We start from the raw sequence: 20,235 nt of genomic DNA on the forward strand, positions 1-20,235 counted from the left end.
ACAGCTATAAGTCATGTTCCCACCACAAGGCATCGATCAGATTTAGATCCGGTGATTGAGCAGTACAGTGTTAATTGGCAGGCCAACCAAAATACGCAACTTTTTTTCCCTATTCCTATATTAAAAAACTGAACAATGTTGAAGAAGAAATTTAAATAAATAAATAAATAAATAAATAATAAAATGTACACATGACTGAGAAACAAATACATGTTTAAGCAACACCTAACCTGATGTTAAAGGTCACACTGCTAATTAAAATGGTATAATCTGTCAAGCTAATTATATTCCAGGTTTCATGGGTTGAATTAGCTACTGTATGGCCAATAAAGTATACTTCAGCGACTCTTAATGCAGTGGATTTAAACTTGCAGTGGATTTAACTGCAACTATCAGAATAACTGTTGGTACTATTGTAGTTTCAAGGGCAGTGGCGTGCCGTGACAAAATGGACTGGGGTAGCAGAGAAGTCGTAACCAAATTAACTATGATGTCTCAGTTTTCTCACATTTTTTTTTTATTTTAGTGTAAAGGTATTTGTATTTATCAATGTATATTTATAAGCAATATCGTGCAGATCCAGCTGTCCTCCTAACTGCAGTGCTAACCAAGGAATATTTATGTTTTGGGGTTGCTCACTAATGTTTGGTCAACTGTCAGAGCTTTGACTTTCCCATTGGTTGCTAAAGCAGGCCCTTCAAGTGAGGCAGAGAATACCCTGGGAGATTTATGGCCTGCCTCTGCGCACTCCTGATTGGTCGCCTGTCTAAAAGAAAAGGACATTCTTCGACTCGCCTGTTGGTTAAACTCACTCAAGACCTTCAACTGAAACGGAGAATACCCTCAACTGTTTTTTTTTCTAGCGTCTGATCGTTGTTTTAGACTTATGCGGGAGAAATGCAGATCTCTTATTGGCTGATCACATCCCCTTCAGGAAACCCCTAGACTCTTAAAAAACCTCTAGTACACCCTGTAAGTCATCTTGGATAATGGTGTCAGACAAACGAACAAATAATAATTAGAGTAGTATGTTTCATAGTATAAGCAAGCACACTGTACGCAAGTGAGTGAGGCAACGTAATGTCATTTGACTGACGGTTTACTTGGCACTGTCTGGTCAGCAGAGAATACCTTGAAGGTCCTGACGGCACGCCACTGTTCAAGGGAGCACAACAATTGATTACAATAATGGGGTGAAGTGTTTTTTATAGGAACCATTCATGTTGTCTTATTCAAAATTTTATGTAGAAAAATGTATGGCACAGTGTTATTGTTGGTGTGGATATAGTGGTGCACATGGTATAAATTGGGCTATGTAGCACAAGTGTTGTTAAAATGTATACTTGTATTTAGGCACGGGGATTGCACAATCACTTCACGTGCAGATAGAATGTGTATTAGGATGTGGGCACAGGGATTGCACAAATTAGTTCACGTGCTGGGATTCAAGTGAATGATTAATTAGTAGTTGAATCCCAGCACAGCTGTATATATAGATGCACGAGTCACTCACTCGGGTTTGGGTGTTCTGTGAGTGGAGAACGGGAGTAGAGAGAGAGGAGATAAAAACTAAAACTAACAATTGCTACTTGTGGTGACATAGCTCAGCCCGATACTTGTTTGTTTCGTGTTTGTCGCTGTGTTTTGTTTGTCTGTCTGTTTCTTTTGCCAATTTGCCGTTTTGTTTAGTAACAGTGACTGTTTTGTTTAAGTCTTTTGTTTTGAATAATCACACAAGAAAAGCAGTTGTACCCCAGTCTGCTACTGTGCTGTGGATTCATTTCCTGGTCTGACGTCACCCCTACAGCCATCTGTGTCACATATGGTGTCAGAGCAGTGGGATAGCAACACCTCCAGAGACGCAGGCCAGGAACAGCACTGTGGGTGCAGTTTATGTTTTTCAAGAAGTGTTTTTTTTTTTAATATATTAAATAAAAATGGAAGGGAAGCTAAAGTCAGGCCAACTATGGGACTGGATTAAGGAGAATCCAGGGCTAAAGGACCAGTCCATGCCCATGGTAATTCATGCCTTGTGGCAGAGGGATGGGGACCGATGGAGGGCCTGGCAACGAGGACACAGCCCAAGGTCACTGGAGGAGGTTGTGGAGTTGATCCTCTGCTACTAGAGGCAGACATGAAGAGAACAACAGCCCAGGTACCAGTGTCTCTAGCACGAGAGGGAGAAGCCCCGCTGTCTCCAGGGTGAGAGGGAGAAGCCCCGCTGTCTCCAGCGAGAGAAGGAGAAGTCCTGCTGTCTCCAGTGCGAAATGGAGGAGCCACGCCTACCCCACCGAGTGAAGGAGAGCTGCACTAGTCCCCCATGACTGAGGAAGAGCTGCACCAGTCCCTCACGACTGAGGGAGAGCTGCATCAGTCCCCAGTGATAGAGGGAGACTACTTGCTGATCTCACCTCCACCGCCAGGGGGACACTACCCTCTGCTCCCACTTTCGCTGCCAGGAGACTACCTGCCGCTCCCGTCCCACACTGCCTGGGGCTGCCCGTCCCGCACCGCCTGGGGTTGCCTGTTCCGCACCGCCTGGGGTTGCCGAGTCGCCTTCGCCATTGAAGGCACGGGGATTGTACAAATTAGTTCACGTGCTGGGATTCAAGTGAATGATTAATTTAGTAATTGAATCCCAGCACAGCTGTATATATAGATGCACAAGTCACTCACTCGGGGTTGGGTGTACAGTGAGTGGAGAACGGGAACAGTTTATTCAGCATGGTGATGGAGCCTACTGTAAATATTGCATGCATTTTGGTAGAAAAACAGTAAAAAATGCAGAGAAACTTGACAGGTTATACACAAGTTCTTTAAAAATCTGGGGTTCAGCAGTGTGACAGGGTGGCTGGTGGTCTGACGTCAGGCAGAAGCAGGAACAAAAACTGACACCAGGGACTGCAGTTTTTAAAGAAAGAATCGGCTGGCTGCCGGTTTTATTAATAACAAAAATAAAATAAATATTTAAACAAAAAGAACACGTGCTCACAGAGCAAAATAAAAGGGGGAAACCCCGATCTAAAAATAAATAAACAAAACAATGTACAGGGCACCTCGCCCTGTTACAAGCAGTTACAAAATTGAAAGAACATAAAAAAAAATCAGAACACAAAGCAGTAGTAATATTTGCCAATGATTTTGTATCTGTGAAGCAACAAACTAAAGCACCTTTACATCAGCAGTTGAATTCAGCTTATAATTCATGGGGAACCTTTTGTTTATCTTGAAGCTACAAGGTTAGAGCCGCAAAATTCTGCAAGTTGTATTCTACTTTAAGAAGGACAAGTAGATTTTTCTAGCATTTTGTAACTTGGACAAGAAATTTTGTTAAAAAAATCCACACCCCTGATGCATTACTTAACCAGCTTTCAAAGTAATGAGCGATACAGTACATAATGCTATTTTAGGGTTTCTGAAAAACCCTGCACTTTATTAGCAAAGATTTTATTGCATGTGAATTTAAAGTGCATATAAATACTTTTTTTAGGTTGTTGATGCTATCCTTGAATCGGGAAAGAAGCTGTCCAAAGAAGAACGAAAAGCAGAACGGTGTCCGCTTTTGTATGAGTGGCATCGGAAGCAGTATGTGGGAGCAGCCCATGGCCTGGCAGGGATCTACTGCATGCTCATGCAGGTAAAGAAAGATTTCAGGGTGCTGACAGTTCAATCAGGCAGTGTGTACATAGTTTTATACAACCTGTGTGGAGAAAACATTTGTGTGTGATGATAAATAATCTTATTTTCAGACATGGGGTACAAACAGTAAGTACAGTACAGAATCTGTGAAATGTATTTATACTCTACGGCGGTGGTTCCCTATCAAGTATGAAATGTAACCATAATCTAATGGGTATTTATCCTAAAGACACTGATAACCTGAATAAGATATATCAAAGCTGCACGTGAGAGCCTGTGACACAGTCGTGCCTGCCCCTGGGGGCATAAGTGGACTGCAGACACAGATTTCCTTTCATCCAACCTGAACAGGAGAGACTATGAACAGATAAGAATCAAGTTACTTATATGTACTTATTCGCTCGTGTAATTACACTATTTAATGTGATTAACAATTACGTGCTTATAGAATTTGCTACTTACACATATTGTGCACTCTGAATTAGCAGTTGTAAAGCTCTGTGGGTTGAAAATAATGTACAAAGCACAGTTGCCTAGATCATCAGTGGCTTCGTTGCATACAATGCAAGCAGACGCAGAATCGTTCATTTTTCCATTTAAATATTCTTTGTGTGCTGCATAAACTTTAGGGAGATACTGTCATCTGAGTGTGTCACTGTTAGGCATGGCTCCACAAATCGGGATTTTTTTCATTAAAAAACATAATATTTCATTGACCAGCCTTTGTATCGGTATGTTCACTGCACTAAAGGCTTCCAGCAATTCAGACGTGTTGACATTACGTGTTTCTCCACTTTGTGTGCTATTTTTTTTTAAAACAATCCTGTGATTGTGACCTGCTTGTTCGGTAATTGTTCAGCATTAACTTCAAGTTTGATTTTCTTGTTTTTGTATACTGCACTGTCAAGATGCTTGTCAATAGTATCTTTTCTCAGATGATCCAAAGAAACATTACAAGTTGAGCAAAACCGCAGCAGTGGGCAGCAGTGTGGAGTAGTGGTTAGGGCACTGGACTCTTGACCGGAGGGTTGTGGGTTCAATCCCAGGTGGGGTACATTGCTGCTGTACCCTTGAGCAAGGTACTTTACCTAGATTGGTCCAGTAAAAACCCAAATGTATAAATGGGTAATTGTATGTAAAAAAATAAATAATGTGATATCTGTATAATATGAAATAATTCCATGTCAACCAGTCTGTGGAATTGGATGCTTCCTTCTACCTCCTGTCTGAAAGGGAGCTCTGCCCAGTGCTGGCCCTGGCATACTACATTCACCGGACGAAAAGTTGGAGGCAGTCCAAACAATTTTTTTGTCTGCTCTCGGACGAAGTCCCTTGGTCAAGCCATGGCTAAGCAGAGACTGTCCAAATGGATAGCAGACGCAGTTAGGACTGTCTATGAGCTGGCCAACTTGCCCCCTCCAGAAAGCTCACTGCCCATTCCTCCAGGGGCATGGCAACTTCGTGGGCTTTATTCCAGGGTGCCTCTGTCAAAGACATTTGCAATGCAACTCCCTATACCTTTACTAGGTTCTACAGACTTATATTGCGGAGCCTCAAAACCCTTGTTTTGGAACTAGTGTTAAGGACGGTTTCTCAGGCGACCCTTACAACACAGGCATAGAGGTGAGTTTCTCCCTCCATTTTTTAGCCCTAGCTACTTGTTACTGGGGTTCCGAATGGTAACGCACAAGGCAGCCTCGGCTTAGTCTTGTAGCATTCCGGGCGTGCAGCAATCTTGCCCTTGCGACGGCTTGGGTATACTGACCTATTCAAAACCAACCAACATGTACCTTGTTTAGCAAAGCTAGCAGTTTGGCTTTCGCGCCTGATATGTTTGATACAAACACAGCAAAGCCTTTGCAGAAAAGGGGACAGTGCATTTATCCATACTTGCGGAACATTTTCAATTGTTTCCGGGAGGAGGGAGGGTGTTATGCAGATCAAGGAGACTCCCAGAAGTTCCGGGAGACTTGGGCTGTCTGCATACAATTAAAATATTTTAAAAATAAATGAGATTCACATCTCATGAGATTTATTTTACAGTGTTTATTTTGATGTTCTTTTCAGCCAAGTGCAAAGGTGAACCAAGAAGTCCTGATAGAGCTGGTTAAACCCAGTATTGACTATGTACGCCACAAAAAGTTCAGATCTGGAAACTACCCATCATCTCTCAGCAACGAGATGGACCGATTAGTGCACTGGTGTCACGGGGCTCCTGGAGTGATACACATGCTTATACAAGCTTACAAGGTTAGTAGAGAGCTCTCTGGAGCCCTATGCTCCAAGTGTTTAAACAAAACTGAAATTGAACTTGCTGACTGACAGCGAGACCAAGTTTAGTAACATCCATTACATTTTTCATAACCTACTGTTCTTTTTCCTATAGTGTTTGCAGAACATTTTCACATGAGAATAAACTTTGAATTATCTTAAACATAGTTTGTTACATTTCTCAGCTGTTAGTTAAATTAAAATATGCTTTAAAAGACTTTATGTATTTACAACACAAGTTCAGTTCCAGGTTTAATTTTTTACGGTGCTTTTATCAGCCCAGGTAACATTTTCTGTCCACCCTTTTGTGGTTTCCTAATTTAAAAGAAAACGCTAAAAACTAAGGCCCTAACATCTAATATTCAGTTGGTATCTAACTAAACAAAGCAACACACTGGTAATTCACAGTGACCTCTAGTGGCATCATAATGAATAAAATAAATGAATAGAGTAATGAAACGATAAATATTGTTTAACCATCGGCTGTTATAAAACAAGGAAGAACGTGTGTGTGTGTGTGTGTGTGTGTGTGTGAGAGAGAGAGAGAGAGAGAGAGGGAGGAGAAACAGTGAAGTTAAAATGAAACTGAAAGTCTACGAACAGTGAAGGCAACTGCCCAGTCTGACCTAGGGGCTGTTTTTTTTTTTTTTTGTGTGTTTTGTTTAAACTTTTTATTTTCATGTTTTTTGTTTTTGTTTTTTTTTTTAAATATTTTATTTTTGTTTCAATAAAAACGGAGCAAGAGTGTGCTTTGCACCTGAGTACCTACCTGTCTGTGTGTGTAGATCCTGCTTCTGGCCTGACGTCACCACTCGGCCGTCCTGTAACAGTAACTAAAAGGTTTAAGCTGATGCACAACATGAGTGGCCACCACTGCACATGTCATGTCATTCCCAGGTGTTTAAAGAGGAGAAGTACCTGAAGGATGCAGTGGAATGCAGTGAGGTGATCTGGCAGAGGGGATTGCTGAGAAAAGGCTATGGAATCTGTCACGGGACAGCAGGAAACGGCTACTCCTTCCTGTCGATGTACAGCCTAACTCAGGATAAGAAGTACCTGTACAGAGCCTGCAAGGTAGGCCGTTTTGCTCTTGTGGTTTATGTGTCACTGGAAACCCTTGAAGGAATGACTAGAAACCCTCAAAGGATTTACAGACTTCTTATGTGCAGTTAGGTGTACATGATTCCTTATATAATACATGGTAAATGATCATTTCTTATAAACTCCTGTGTTTTAGGGTCTTCTTATACACGGTGGTGGCGTGAGATCCGTGTCTAAGAGTACCCGTGTTGATGATAAAACTGCTAACCATATGCACACAACAAAACAAACAACAATGACGTGCAGATTTCAGATTTCAATGACATAAATTTTGTAAATCAGAGGCTCTTGAGTGACAAGGAAATCATCCAACAACCATTGTTGTTAGGCAGTGCTGATTTACAAAGATCAAATAAACCCTAACTAAAGCTGCTGGTCTTTAGCTCTTCCTGAATGTCAGTGTAGGTGTAATTTACAACTTACAGTGTGTTAAGGCTGTATCTTGGACTTCCCCATTAGTTACCAAAGGTAAGCAGTGTATAAGTGCAAACTGCAACCTGAATCCAAATCATTGAATTCACTGTATGCCAAAATATGCTGTTTGACCTTTTACCAGTCTATTATAAAAACTCTGAGTCAGAAGATGTCGATTGGCAGAGCAGCCACTGCAAATAATCGTAGCAGCCATCCTATTACTGCCTTCGCAGTGCACCAGGACTGCTGACTTTCATTAATCCCAAAATGCAGTCTCCCCAAAGAAAACCAACACGGAGAAGCCAGGGAGAACAATCAGAGCAGATAATAGGTTTCAGTAAGAGCAATCGTGCATCACTATTTTATGTCCTAATTGCTCTGGCAGATTACCTTGGAGGTATTGGAATTAAAAGGACTAAGAAAGAGCATATCTGATAGAAGATGAATAAACATGCATCTCCAAAGCTCAGTTTCAATGTCACACAGCAAGGAAATGTATTATTTATAAGGGTAAATTCTACCATTGAATTATTTTTAAAAATGTAGTCATATGTATGCATCAGGTTCAATGTAGAACATGTGTTATTTGAGTTGTAGAAAAGAATAGAGGCCAAAAGAAAAGAGCTTCATTCAAACAAGCAGAACACTCCAGTGTCAAGTGGTACATCCTTAGACTTTATTTTTGTTTTCTAGTTTGCAGAGTGGTGTTTAGATTATGGGACCCACGGATGCCGTATTCCTGATAGACCATATTCTCTCTTTGAAGGTAAGATTTTAAAATATAATTGCTTTACGCATGTATGAATAGCTTGTGAGAGGTTATTATCGCAAATGGCCTAATTTGGTTTAAAAAACTATGGCAATATAGCTGACAACAAACTGATGATGTTTATGATTCTAAGTGGCAAATCCCTATTAGAAAAGTTGTAAATGCAATATCAATAATTACTTTTTTTACTGCTTATAACAAGTGTTACTTGCAAAGGTTTTAATTTTTTTTGTTTGTTTTGAAGGAATATAAAATAATTTCAATTTAAAACAATGTTATCAAATTGATATTGTTAATTTTTTCCTTTAATATGAAATTTTAACCAATGATGTTTACCAGGGTTAAGGTTAACTGTAAACACTGTTGTCTGTGGATGTAATGCAACCAGTTAGAACGCCTGATGATGTCATGTATATAACACTCTCAGCTTAGTGAAGATTGCTAGCAGAAACTACTTAGAAATCACTAAAAAAAAAAGGTTACAGTTGCCTTCCACAAATGATGCAATGATGCAGACATTTATTTTTTTTAACCACATGAACAATCTTAGTGTTCTTTCTCTAGACTGTTTTGAATAAAACACATTGCAAGGTAGTTGTTATGGTTCACAAAAATGCATGAACATGTTGCCTTTTAACCACCCAGCTACACATTTATTTTGGCAATTTCCATGTTAAAAATGCTTTTTGCAGATTTTTCATTCTTGGCCCTCTAGCAATTTGGACAGTTTTCAATACAATTTTTGCTATAGTTTTTTTAAATACACACTTTTTATTGTGATTATGATAAATGGAAATACAGTACTTCAATAGAACTTAAATAACAAAATAACAACAATGTGTTTACAATTGTAGCATTATAATATAGAGCATAACATAATTTCTTTTTCCAATGGCAGCATTATATAAGTATAAATAACATATATTTTTACAATGGTAGCATTATAATAACATTATAATACTTGTGCAAGTAAATCACTTTTTAAAAATTATTTTTTGTGTGAAAAATTTCAAAGCAGACACACACTTAACCCTAATCACGTCTTTATTATTATTATTATTTATTTCTTAGCAGACGCCCTTATCCAGGGCGACTTACAATTGTTACAAGATATCACATTATACAGATATCACTTTTTTTTTTTTTTACATACAATTACCCATTTATACAGTTGGGTTTTTACTGGAGCAATCTAGGTAAAGTACCTTGCTCAAGGGTACAGCCTATTTAAGGGCTGGTAGAAAACTGCGTCGGCTGCCTATTGGCAGCCGGCGCACCAGCTGCCCGAAGGCAGCCGGTGAAAAGATTCGGTTTGGCACCCCCTAATCAAAAGGGGGGCCAACAAAAGCCAGCCATTAACTAAGCCAGTTTTTTCCAAAAAAATTAAATGTTCAAAACAAAGGGGGGGGGGGTGGCGCAGAGCACGCCACCCAGAGCCCACTGGTCGACAAAAGCTGTCATGTCGCCAGTGGACTCCGCGTCGGCGTGCTCCAACGCCACCCGGGAACGAAGGAGGGCCCTGAACATGGCCCCACAGTCAAAGAGACCCTCCCCGGTGATCTTACGCTTCCTGGTCTTGTAGATGGTAAGTTTGCCAAGAGCCAGGAGCAGATTCACCAGGAGGTCTCTCTTCCTGGTGGAGCCACGAACAGGGTGCCCGAAAATAAAAAGGGTGGGGGAAAAATGCAGCCAGAACTGCAGCAGGAGGTTCTTTAAGAACAAAAAGAACGGCTGCAGCCTGGCGCAAAGAAAATAAATGTGGAACACTGACTCGGACTCGCCGCAGAAAGGGCATGCGGGGTCCGAGTCGGTGAAGTGACGCAGGACCTCTCCTGACGCGAGCGCTCCGTGTAGCACCCTCCAGCCCAGGTCCCCAGCGCCTCTGGGGACCAGCGGGGAGTACAAAGCCTCCCACTGGGGCCTCTCGCCCTCCGGGGGTTGGAGGGGCTCCCGCCAAGCGGTGTCTCGGCGGGAGACGAGGGCGAGGAAGTGGAGGGTGTGGAGCGCCATCGCGTACAGGGTCCTCCTCGACACGGAACAAAGGGGGGTCGAGGAGAACTGCGAGGTCCTGCTCAGGTGATTCTCGAGGGGAGGCTGAGGGGGAGCCCGATCCTTTGGTCTGATCAGCAGGGCCGGAGAGCCGGGGGTAGGGAGGGACGATGGCTCTCCGGTCCTGAGGACCCCCTCGAGATACCCGACAGAGTCTGGGTGCAAAGCTGCTTTGCACTCCCGGATCGCTCGGCGGGCCGTTCTGAGGGTCCCCCGAGTCGCCCTGGCGACCAGCGACTCGGGAGTCAGCCACGCCGAGCGTTGGTGATCCAGGAGATCCCAGACTCTGGTCACCTTGGCCGAGATCAACAGGCTCCGCACCGCGGGGGATTCCAACGCCTGCGCACCTAGATGGGGGTTGTGCAGCAGGGGCTCCAGAAGGAATTCCTCCCCCTCGGTCGGAACCGCGTCTCGGCCGATGTCAAACATGCTCCGGGTCCTGAGCAGGTCCTGGTAAAAGACCGGCAGCTCGGGGAGACGGATTCCCCGGAGATCGATCCAAAAGAGCTGCCGGTCGTAGCCCAGGTCGTGCAGCTGGCGCAACAGGAGGGACGCCAGCGTGCACCACTGCGGGGCCGGGTCTGCGTACAGGAATCTCTGCAGCGTCTGGAGGCGGAAGGTGTGCACCTGGCTCTTGATGCACACCAACCCTTGCCCTCCCTCGGCAAGAGGGAGGCTCAGAACCGCCGCAGAGACCCAGTGCTTTCCGGCCCAGAAGAAGTCCGTCAGCTTCCTCTGGACCCTGGCCACAAACTCAGGGGGCGGGCTCAGGACGGTGAGTCGATGCCAAAGCATCGACGCCACCAGTTGGTTAATCACTAAAGCCCGTCCCCTGAAGGAAAGCAGTTTCAGCAGACCCGACCACGACCTCAGCCTCGCAGCCACCTTGTCCTCCAACTCCACCCAGTTGGCTGCGACCGAGGTCTCCGCGGGGCTCAGGTGGACTCCCAGATATTTGAAGCCGTCCGCGCTCCACTTGAACTGCTGGAGCGCGACGGGAAGGGAGTCCACCCGCCAGGGACCTACTAGTAACCCGGAGCACTTGTCCCAGTTGATCCTGGCAGAGGAAGCGGCAGAGTATACACTCTGGCAGCTCCGCATCCTCTCCAGGTCAACCGGGTCGGAGGCCACCAGGAGCACGTCGTCGGCATATGCCGACAGGACCACCCTCGTGTCCGACGCGCCGAGCGCCAACCCCGTGAGCCTCCTGCGAAGGAGGCAGAGGAAGGGCTCGATGCACAGCGCGTACAGTTGTCCGGACAGAGGGCAGCCCTGACGCACTCCTCTCCCAAACGCGAGGGGCGCGGTCAGGGACCAGTTGACCTTCAACAGGCACTCGGCAGAGGCGTACAGCATCCGGAACAGGCCGACGAAACGCGGCCCGAATCCGAATGCTCGCAGGGTTCCGAAGAGATACTCGTGATCCACCCGGTCGAACGCCTTCTCTTGGTCGAGAGACAAGAAGGCGACCGACCGACCGGTCCTCCTGCAGTAGTGCAGCAGGTCCCGAACCAGGAAGATGTTATCGAAGATCGTCCGGTTCGGGACCGTGTAGGACTGGTCGGGGTGGATCACGTCTGCCAGCACGGACTTGAGCCTCAGGGAGGCGGCCTTGGCCACGATTTTATAGTCCGTGCATAGCAGCGAGACCGGGCGCCAGTTCTTTAGGCAGCGGAGATCCCCTTTCTTGGGCAGGAGCGTGATCACCGCCCGCCTCATCGAAAGGGGCATCTCCCCGGTCTCGTAGGCTTCCGCCAGGACCCGCGCAAAGGCGGGCCCCAGCAAGTCCCAAAACTTTTTGAAGAACTCCACGGTCAGCCCGTCGATGCCCGGCGATTTGTCATAGGGCATCCGACTGAGGGCGTCGGAGAGCTCGGCCAGGGTCAGCTGGCCCTCGAACTCGTCCCTGACGCCCTCGCCGACCGTGGAAAGCCCATCCCAGAGAACCCTGCACGCGTCGGAGTCGACGGGATCCGGAGAGAAGAGGTCAGAGTAAAAGGCTCTGGCCCTCTCGTTCACGCCCTCCGGATCCGTCAGAAGGGAGCCGTCGTCTGCCAGGAGGCAGGTGATGATCCTGCGGTCTCCCTTTTTCTCCAACGCGTAGAAGAAGTGTGAGCCGCGGTCCATCTCCCGGAGGAACTGGATCCGCGAGCGCACAAACGCCCCCCGGGACCGCTGGAGCTGCAGGTCCCGCAGGGTGCTCTTCTTCTCTACGTACGCGCTCTGCTCGAGTGGGTCCCCGCGAGCCAGGCGGCTCTCCAGATCGAGCAGCTCCCTTTCCAGCCGCTCGATCCGTGAGTCCCTCCGCCTGCTCGCGCCCCTCGTGTACTCCTGACAGAAGATCTTGATCTGCGCTTTCCCCACGTCCCACCACTGACGCCACGTGGGGAAGCGAGATCGTCTGCCGTGCCAGACCGTCCAAAAGTCCCGGAAAGACCGCTCAAAGCGCTCGTCCTCCAACAAGGCGTTGTTAAAGTGCCAGTAGGCGGAGGCGTGCCCGACTGGCACCAGGGCCACCGCCACGGCCACCAGGTTGTGGTCCGTGAACGGCGCCGGCCTGATGTCGGAGGAGCGAACGCAGTGAGCGTGGTTCCTGGTGACGTAGAACCTGTCGATCCGGGACTGAGACACCCGCCCCTCCCTCACCCTGGTGAAGGTGAAGGCGGGGACGTCCGGGTGATGCCAACGCCAGATGTCGACCAGAGAGAGCTGAGCGGTCAGCTCTCTCAGAGCTGCCGACGAGAGAGGGTAGTGCTCTTGAGCCCCCACCCTGTCCGCGGCCTCGAGGGTGCAGTTGAAATCACCCCCGAGGACCACGCACTCGTCGGCGCCGATGCTGTTCATGTAGGTCGACATCCGGCGAAAGAACTGGACCCTCGCCGGACCCGTGGACGGCGAGTACACGTTCACCAGGTGAACGATACTGTCGCCGTCCCGGATCCGGTGGTGTAACAGACGGCCCGGCTCGACGTCTACCACATCGAGTACCGTGGGAAGAAAGGACCCGGAGAAGAGCGTCGCCACCCCACAGGAGGTGCCGGTGAGATGGCTGAACGACACTCTCCCCCCCCACTCCAGAAGCCAGTTGGCTTCCGTCTCTGGAGTCGTGTGGGTTTCCTGCAGGAAGCACACAGAGTAACCCCCTTTTTTCAGGAAGGAGATTACCTGGGCCCTGCGGAAAGGGTCCCTACACCCGTTGACGTTCACGGTACCGATGTGATACATGATCCTCTGTCAGGAGTGGTCGGTGACGCTCACGGGAGATCCTGAGTTCTCCCGAAGCTCACCAACTGGTCGTGTAACTTTCGGGCCCGAATGTGCACGTTCGAGCCCGAAGTTTTGTTGGCGTGGCTGGCCCTGAGGAAGGACCTCACAGAGGTTAGGACCCTCTGGAAGTCCCCCCATTTGTCCAGGGCCAGCTGTACCTTGTCCCTGCGGTGGATGGTGGCCTCCAAGAACTCCAGGAGATCCGCCGCAGGGATGTCAGGGAGAGAGACGGACGGAACCTCCGAGCCCACGCTGCCCGTGGACTCGGTATCCTCCTCCCTCTCCCTCAGCTCTCCATCGCCCCCCTCGCGATGGTAAAGCACAACGCACTCACGTTGGTGGGTGAGCGCGTTGCGCCTTATTTTGAGCTTCACCGGTCCTCCCTGCGCCCCACCCCCAGGGGACGCGATGGGAGAGACCGGCGGAGGGACCCTCGCGGGGACCGTCTGCACCCTGGATTTCGGGGGCGCAGACGGACGCTCGACATATACCGCCGAGCCAGATGGTCTGGTGCCCGCTCTGGGCCCCTCCTTTGAGGTCCGAGGCACGGTCTCAGGCCCGTCCTCTTCCCTCGAAGGAAGGGGATCCACCCTCCCGGGTCCTTCCCCTCCCTCCCCTAGAGAAAGGGGATACACCCTTTCGGGTCCTTCCCCTTCCCCCGCATCAGTCACCGGGACCGCCTCGGGCGATGTCTCCCCCCCGACGGACGCGCGAGGGCCGGAGCCCTCGTCGCCGCCGGAAAGGGAAGCCCGAGGCGGTTGTTGTTTCAGGGGCTCCTCCCGCGCCCCCTCGGTGACTGGAACCGGTCCCTCGACGCTGGGTCGGGGACCGGTTTCTTGGCCCCGTTGCACTTCGGGGAGGGGATCTACCGTGAGGACACCACCTTCTGCCCTCTCTGGTTCTTCCCCTCCCTTCGCGCTCCGGAGACCAATATAAGCGCGGGCTCCGCAGAGCCCGCCGCTGCCTCAGGGGGTGTTTCCTTCTCCCCCTCCGCGGCAGCACGAGGGCCGAAACCCCCGTCGCCGCAAGAGAGGGAAGCCTGAGGCAGCTCTTGTTCTTGGGGGGGCTGTTCTTCCCCCCCCTCCGACCCCTCGGCAGGGGTCGCTTGCATGGGCTCCGCTTTGTCTGCGGAGCCCACGCCTGTCTCGGGAGCCCGAGGCAGCTCTTGTTCTGGGAGGGGTGGTTCTCCCCCCCCCTCCGGCCCCTCGGCGGAGGTCGCCTGCATGGGCTCTGCGTTATCTGCAGAGCCCATGCCTGCCTCGGAAGCTGTTTCCGCCGCCCCCTCCTCGGCAACACAGGTTTCAGGACCCGTGTCGCCTTTGGAGGAAGGCGGTGCCCGAGGCAGGTGTTCTGTCGGGGGCCCCCTCGGCGACCTCCGCTGCAGCCGGCCCCTCGGTGGTAGAGTCGGGGCCGGCTTCCGAGGTCTCTTTAGTGACGGGGAGGGGATCTACCCGAAGGGCTTCATTTGCCCTCACGGGTTCCTCCCTCCCCTTTGGCCTCTCGGCGGGGGCCTCTTCCATGGGCTCCGCTGCTTCCACGGAGCCCTGGACCGCCTCGGGGGGTGGTTCCTTCTCCCCCTCTGTGGCATTACGAGGGCCGGGGCCCTCATTGCCGGTAGAGGGGGGACGCCGAGGCGGTCGCTTTGGTTTTGGGGGGCCCTCTTTTGCCCCCCCGGGGACCCCCACCGTGAGGACGAGACGTGTGCACTTGCGTGCACACGTGGGGAGGCGTGCCTGCGCCTTCCTCTTCCCCCTGAGGCTGCCGGAGGCTGTCCCCTGCCCTGCCACGGCAACGGGGAGCCCACCTCCGGCAGCACTTCTCTCCTCGCCCTCTGGGTGGTTGAGGTGTTTGGTTTTTCGGGCGGCTTTGCCGCCCTGCCTCGCGGGGGGTGCCGTGGGGGGAGTCTCCTTATCAGGGACTCCCCCTGACCCACCGCCAGATGGTGCGGCGGCGGGCTTTGTCTCCCCCCGCTTGGCCTCCCCCGTGGACCTGGCCGCCACCTTCATTTTGCGGCGGGCGACCAAGGTCCATTCGGCGGCCTTCTCCCCCGACGCGCTTTCATGAGGCGCGGAGGATCCGGCCACCTCGGGGGCCTTCTCTCCCTTTCCCCCCTCAGATGTTCCTGGGAGGGGGGCGGGTACTGTTTTGCCCCCCTTCTCTGTGGGCCTTTTGGAGGGCCCCGGGGGCGAGGTGGACTTGGAGGGGTGCGGTGCGGGCGCGGTTGGCTTTGCGCCCTGCTGGAGCTTGGGGCACCTCTTTTTCTGGTGCCCCAGCTCCTTGCAGTGGAAGCACCGCACCTCCTCCGAGGAAAAAAAGATTACATAATTGGTCCCCTCGAAGGGGACCACAAAGCTGCCCTCCACTGTCTCCCGCCCCGCCAGGTGGATAGTCACCTGGCGGCGGAAGGACAGGATGTGGCGGAGGGCCTGATCCTTGCAGCCCAGGGGGATGGGGTGGATGGCCGTTTTCAATTCCCCCAGGGCTTGCAAGTGGGGCATAAGCAGGGCATCCTGTATGAAAGGTGGCACGTTCGACAGGATGACCCTGCTGCCCAGCCCCGCGAGGGGCTCAATGGGGACGAACATGCCCCCCACGCTGAGACCCCTCTCGATCGCGGTGTTCGCGGCGGCCTCCGATTTCAGGAAAAACACGGCTTTCCCGTACATTTTGGAGGCCGCCACGATTGCAGATGGTCCCACCGCCTTCGCCATGGCCTTGACGAAGCCCTCGATCGAGAGGGAGTCTCGCAGGAGGCACCTGACCCCGTGCCTCCTGGTGATGTTTTTGAACGGGGGGGCCGCGTTGCTCGCAGCCGCCTTCGCCCATTGCTTGGGGGGCTGTTGTGTCTGCCCGCTCATTTTTATTTCTTTATATTTATTACTTTTATTTAGTGTTTTGTTTATTTATTTCGTTTTTATTTGCAAAACAAAACACACACACACAGAGAGAAGACAGACACACCCCCGCACTGCAAAACAGTTCCCAGTGCAGGGGTACACAAAAAGACAAACAAATGTATTTATGTATTTATTTTTAAAATAAAGAAATAAAATAAAGTACAAACACGCACCCCTGCACTCCAGTAGCACAGGGGCACAAAATAAAAATCAAAACCAAACAAAAGAAGATTTTTTAATAATTAAATAAACAAAAAAATAAAGCAAACAAACAAAAATTATTTATTTATTTATTTTTAAAACAACAAAATAAAAATTCACACAACACCCTGCACTCCAATAGTGCAGGGGGCACTCACACACACAAAAAGAAAAATAAAACAATCAAAAACACAAAGGTTTTTTTTTTTTTTTAAACAAACAAACGTATTTGTTTATTTTTTAAAACAAATAAACAAATACAAATCACACACCCCTGCACTCCAATAGTGCAGGGGTAAAAGGAAAATTCAAAAATAAACCGAAGTCTAAAACTAAAAAAATAGTTTTAAACTTAAAAGAAAATCAAAAAATAAACTAAGGGCAAACAAAGGAGCACATGGCCTGTGCTCCTTGCCTGCCCTTCCCCCACTCTGCACAAGGCAGGAGCAGGGGATTAAAACAAAAGTATTTTTAAAACAAAAACTAAAACAGTGTAATGATTAAAAATGATTTTAAAATAAACTAAAGAAAGTGCTCTTTAATAAAAAATTAAAAAGCAAAGAAAAGAAACAAGTTTAAGTAAAATAAAAATTAAAAGAACAATACAAACAAAAGAAAAAACAAGCCAAAATGGCTGCCCTCCTACACTTGCAAACAAGCAAGTGTAGGAGAACAAAAGAAAAAAAGAAATAAAATGTGTTTTTAAAACACTAAATAAAAGTTTTAATTAACAAAAAAGGTGCCCTGCTGCTTTAGAAAAAAGATAAAATCAAAAGATTTGGAAAATAAAAAGTTGAAATCACTGTTTTATGAACTCAGAGCAGGAGCTCTCGTCACGCGCGACTGCTCTTGCTCAAGGGTACAGCCTATTTAAGGGCCGGTAGAAAACTGCGTCGGCTGCCTATTGGCAGCCGGCGCACCAGCTGCCCGAAGGCAGCCGGTGAAAAGATTCGGTTTGGCACCCCCTAATCAAAAAAGGGGGGGCCAACAAAAGCCAGCCATTAACTAAGCCAGTTTTTTTTTTCAAAAATTAAATGTTCAAAACAAAGGGGGGGGTGGTGCAGAGCACGCCACCCAGAGCCCACTGGTCGACAAAAGCCGTCATGTCGCCAGTGGACTCCGCGCAGGCGTGCTCCAGCGCCACCCGGGAACGAAGGAGGGCCCTGAACATGGCCCCACAGTCAAAGAGACCCTCCCCGGTGATCTTACGCTTCCTGGTCTTGTAGATGGTAAGTTTGCCAAGAGCCAGGAGCAGATTCACCAGGAGGTCCCTCTTCCTGGTGGAGCCACGAACAGGGTGCCCAAAAATAAAAAGGGTAGGGGAAAAATGCAGCCAGAACTGCAGCAGGAGGTTCTTGAGGAACAGAAAGAACGGCTGCAGCCTGGCGCAAAGGAAATAAATGTGGAACACCGACTCGGACTCGCCGCAGAAAGGGCATGCGGGGTCCGAGTCGGTGAAGTGACGCAGGACCTCTCCTGACGCGAGCGCTCCGTGTAGCACCCTCCAGCCCAGGTCCCCAGCGCCTCTGGGGACCAGCGGGGAGTACAAAGCCTCCCACTGGGGCCTCTCGCCCTCCGGGGGTTGGAGGGGCTCCCGCCAAGCGGTGTCTCGGCGGGAGACGAGGGCGAGGAAGTGGAGGGTGTGGAGCGCCATCGCGTACAGGGTCCTCCTCGACACGGAACGAAGGGGGGTCGAGGAGAACTGCGAGGTCCTGCTCAGGTGATTCTCGAGGGGAGGCTGAGGGGGAGCCCGATCCTTTGGTTTGATCAGCAGGACCGGAGAGCCGGGGGTAGGGAGGGACGATGGCTCCCCGGTCCTGAGGACCCCCTCGAGATACCCGACAGAGTCTGGGTGCAAAGCTGCTTTGCACTCCCGGATCGCTCGGCGGGCCGTTCTGAGGGTCCCCCGAGTCGCCCTGGCGACCAGCGACCCGGGAGTCAGCCACGCCGAGCGTTGGTGGTCCAGGAGATCCCAGACTCTGGTCACCTTGGCCGAGATCAACAGGCTCCGCACCGCGGGGGATTCCAACGCCTGCGCACCTAGATGGGGGTTGTGCAGCAGGGGCTCCAGAAGGAATTCCTCCCCCTCGGTCGGAACCGCGTCTCGGCCGATGTCGAACATGCTCCGGGTCCTGAGCAGGTCCTGGTAAAAGACCGGCAGCTCGGGGAGACGGATTCCCCGGAGATCGATCCAAAAGAGCTGCCGGTCGTAGCCCAGGTCGTGCAGCTGGCGCAACAGGAGGGACGCCAGCGTGCACCACTGCGGGGCCGGGTCTGCGTACAGGAATCTCTGCAGCGTCTGGAGGCGGAAGGTGTGCACCTGGCTCTTGATGCACACCAACCCTTGCCCTCCCTCGGCCAGAGGGAGGCTCAGAACCGCCACAGAGACCCAGTGCTTTCCGGCCCAGAAGAAGTCCGTCAGCTTCCTCTGGACCCTGGCCACAAACTCAGGGGGCGGGCTCAGGACGGTGAGTCGATGCCAAAGCATCGACGCCACCAGTTGGTTAATCACTAAAGCCCGTCCCCTGAAGGAAAGCAGTTTCAGCAGACCCGACCACGACCTCAGCCTCGCAGCCACCTTGTCCTCCAACTCCACCCAGTTGGCTGCGACCGAGGTCTCCGCGGGGCTCAGGTGGACTCCCAGATATTTGAAGCCGTCCGCGCTCCACTTGAACTGCTGGAGCGCGACGGGAAGGGAGTCCACCCGCCAGGGACCTACTAGTAACCCGGAGCACTTGTCCCAGTTGATCCTGGCAGAGGAAGCGGCAGAGTATACACTCTGGCAGCTCCGCATCCTCTCCAGGTCAACCGGGTCGGAGGCCACCAGGAGCACGTCGTCGGCATATGCCGACAGGACCACCCTCGTGTCCGACGCGCCGAGCGCCAACCCCGTGAGCCTCCTGCGAAGGAGGCAGAGGAAGGGCTCGATGCACAGCGCGTACAGTTGTCCGGACAGAGGGCAGCCCTGACGCACTCCTCTCCCAAACGCGAGGGGCGCGGTCAGGGACCAGTTGACCTTCAACAGGCACTCGGCAGAGGCGTACAGCATCCGGAACAGGCCGACGAAACGCGGCCCGAATCCGAATGCTCGCAGGGTTCCGAAGAGATACTCGTGATCCACCCGGTCGAACGCCTTCTCTTGGTCGAGAGACAAGAAGGCGACCGACCGACCGGTCCTCCTGCAGTAGTGCAGCAGGTCCCGAACCAGGAAGATGTTATCGAAGATCGTCCGGTTCGGGACCGTGTAGGACTGGTCGGGGTGGATCACGTCTGCCAGCACGGACTTGAGCCTCAGGGAGGCGGCCTTGGCCACGATTTTATAGTCCGTGCATAGCAGCGAGACCGGGCGCCAGTTCTTTAGGCAGCGGAGATCCCCTTTCTTGGGCAGGAGCGTGATCACCGCCCGCCTCATCGAAAGGGGCATCTCCCCGGTCTCGTAGGCTTCCGCCAGGACCCGCGCAAAGGCGGGCCCCAGCAAGTCCCAAAACTTTTTGAAGAACTCCACGGTCAGCCCGTCGATGCCCGGCGATTTGTCATAGGGCATCCGACTGAGGGCGTCGGAGAGCTCGGCCAGGGTCAGCTGGCCCTCGAACTCGTCCCTGACGCCCTCGCCGACCGTGGGAAGCC

The 20,235-nt window shown here is 50.7% G+C and overlaps 1 protein-coding gene across 2 annotated transcripts in view; it reads left to right on the top strand.

Moving 5' to 3' along the window:
- Positions 1-20,235, top strand: part of LOC117399661 (lanC-like protein 2) — a 70,178-nt gene that overhangs the window by 25,886 nt on the left and 24,057 nt on the right. For both annotated transcript variants that reach the window (XM_033998971.3, XM_033998972.3), the window contains 4 exons: positions 3,491-3,637; positions 5,707-5,889; positions 6,808-6,984; positions 8,119-8,191. In XM_033998971.3, the coding sequence (XP_033854862.3) occupies positions 3,491-3,637; positions 5,707-5,889; positions 6,808-6,984; positions 8,119-8,191 (580 nt within the window). The remainder of the gene's footprint in view (positions 1-3,490; positions 3,638-5,706; positions 5,890-6,807; positions 6,985-8,118; positions 8,192-20,235) is intronic.

The sequence above is a fragment of the Acipenser ruthenus genome, chromosome 4, assembly GCF_902713425.1.
Source record: "Acipenser ruthenus chromosome 4, fAciRut3.2 maternal haplotype, whole genome shotgun sequence".
Taxonomy (NCBI): domain Eukaryota; kingdom Metazoa; phylum Chordata; class Actinopteri; order Acipenseriformes; family Acipenseridae; genus Acipenser; species Acipenser ruthenus.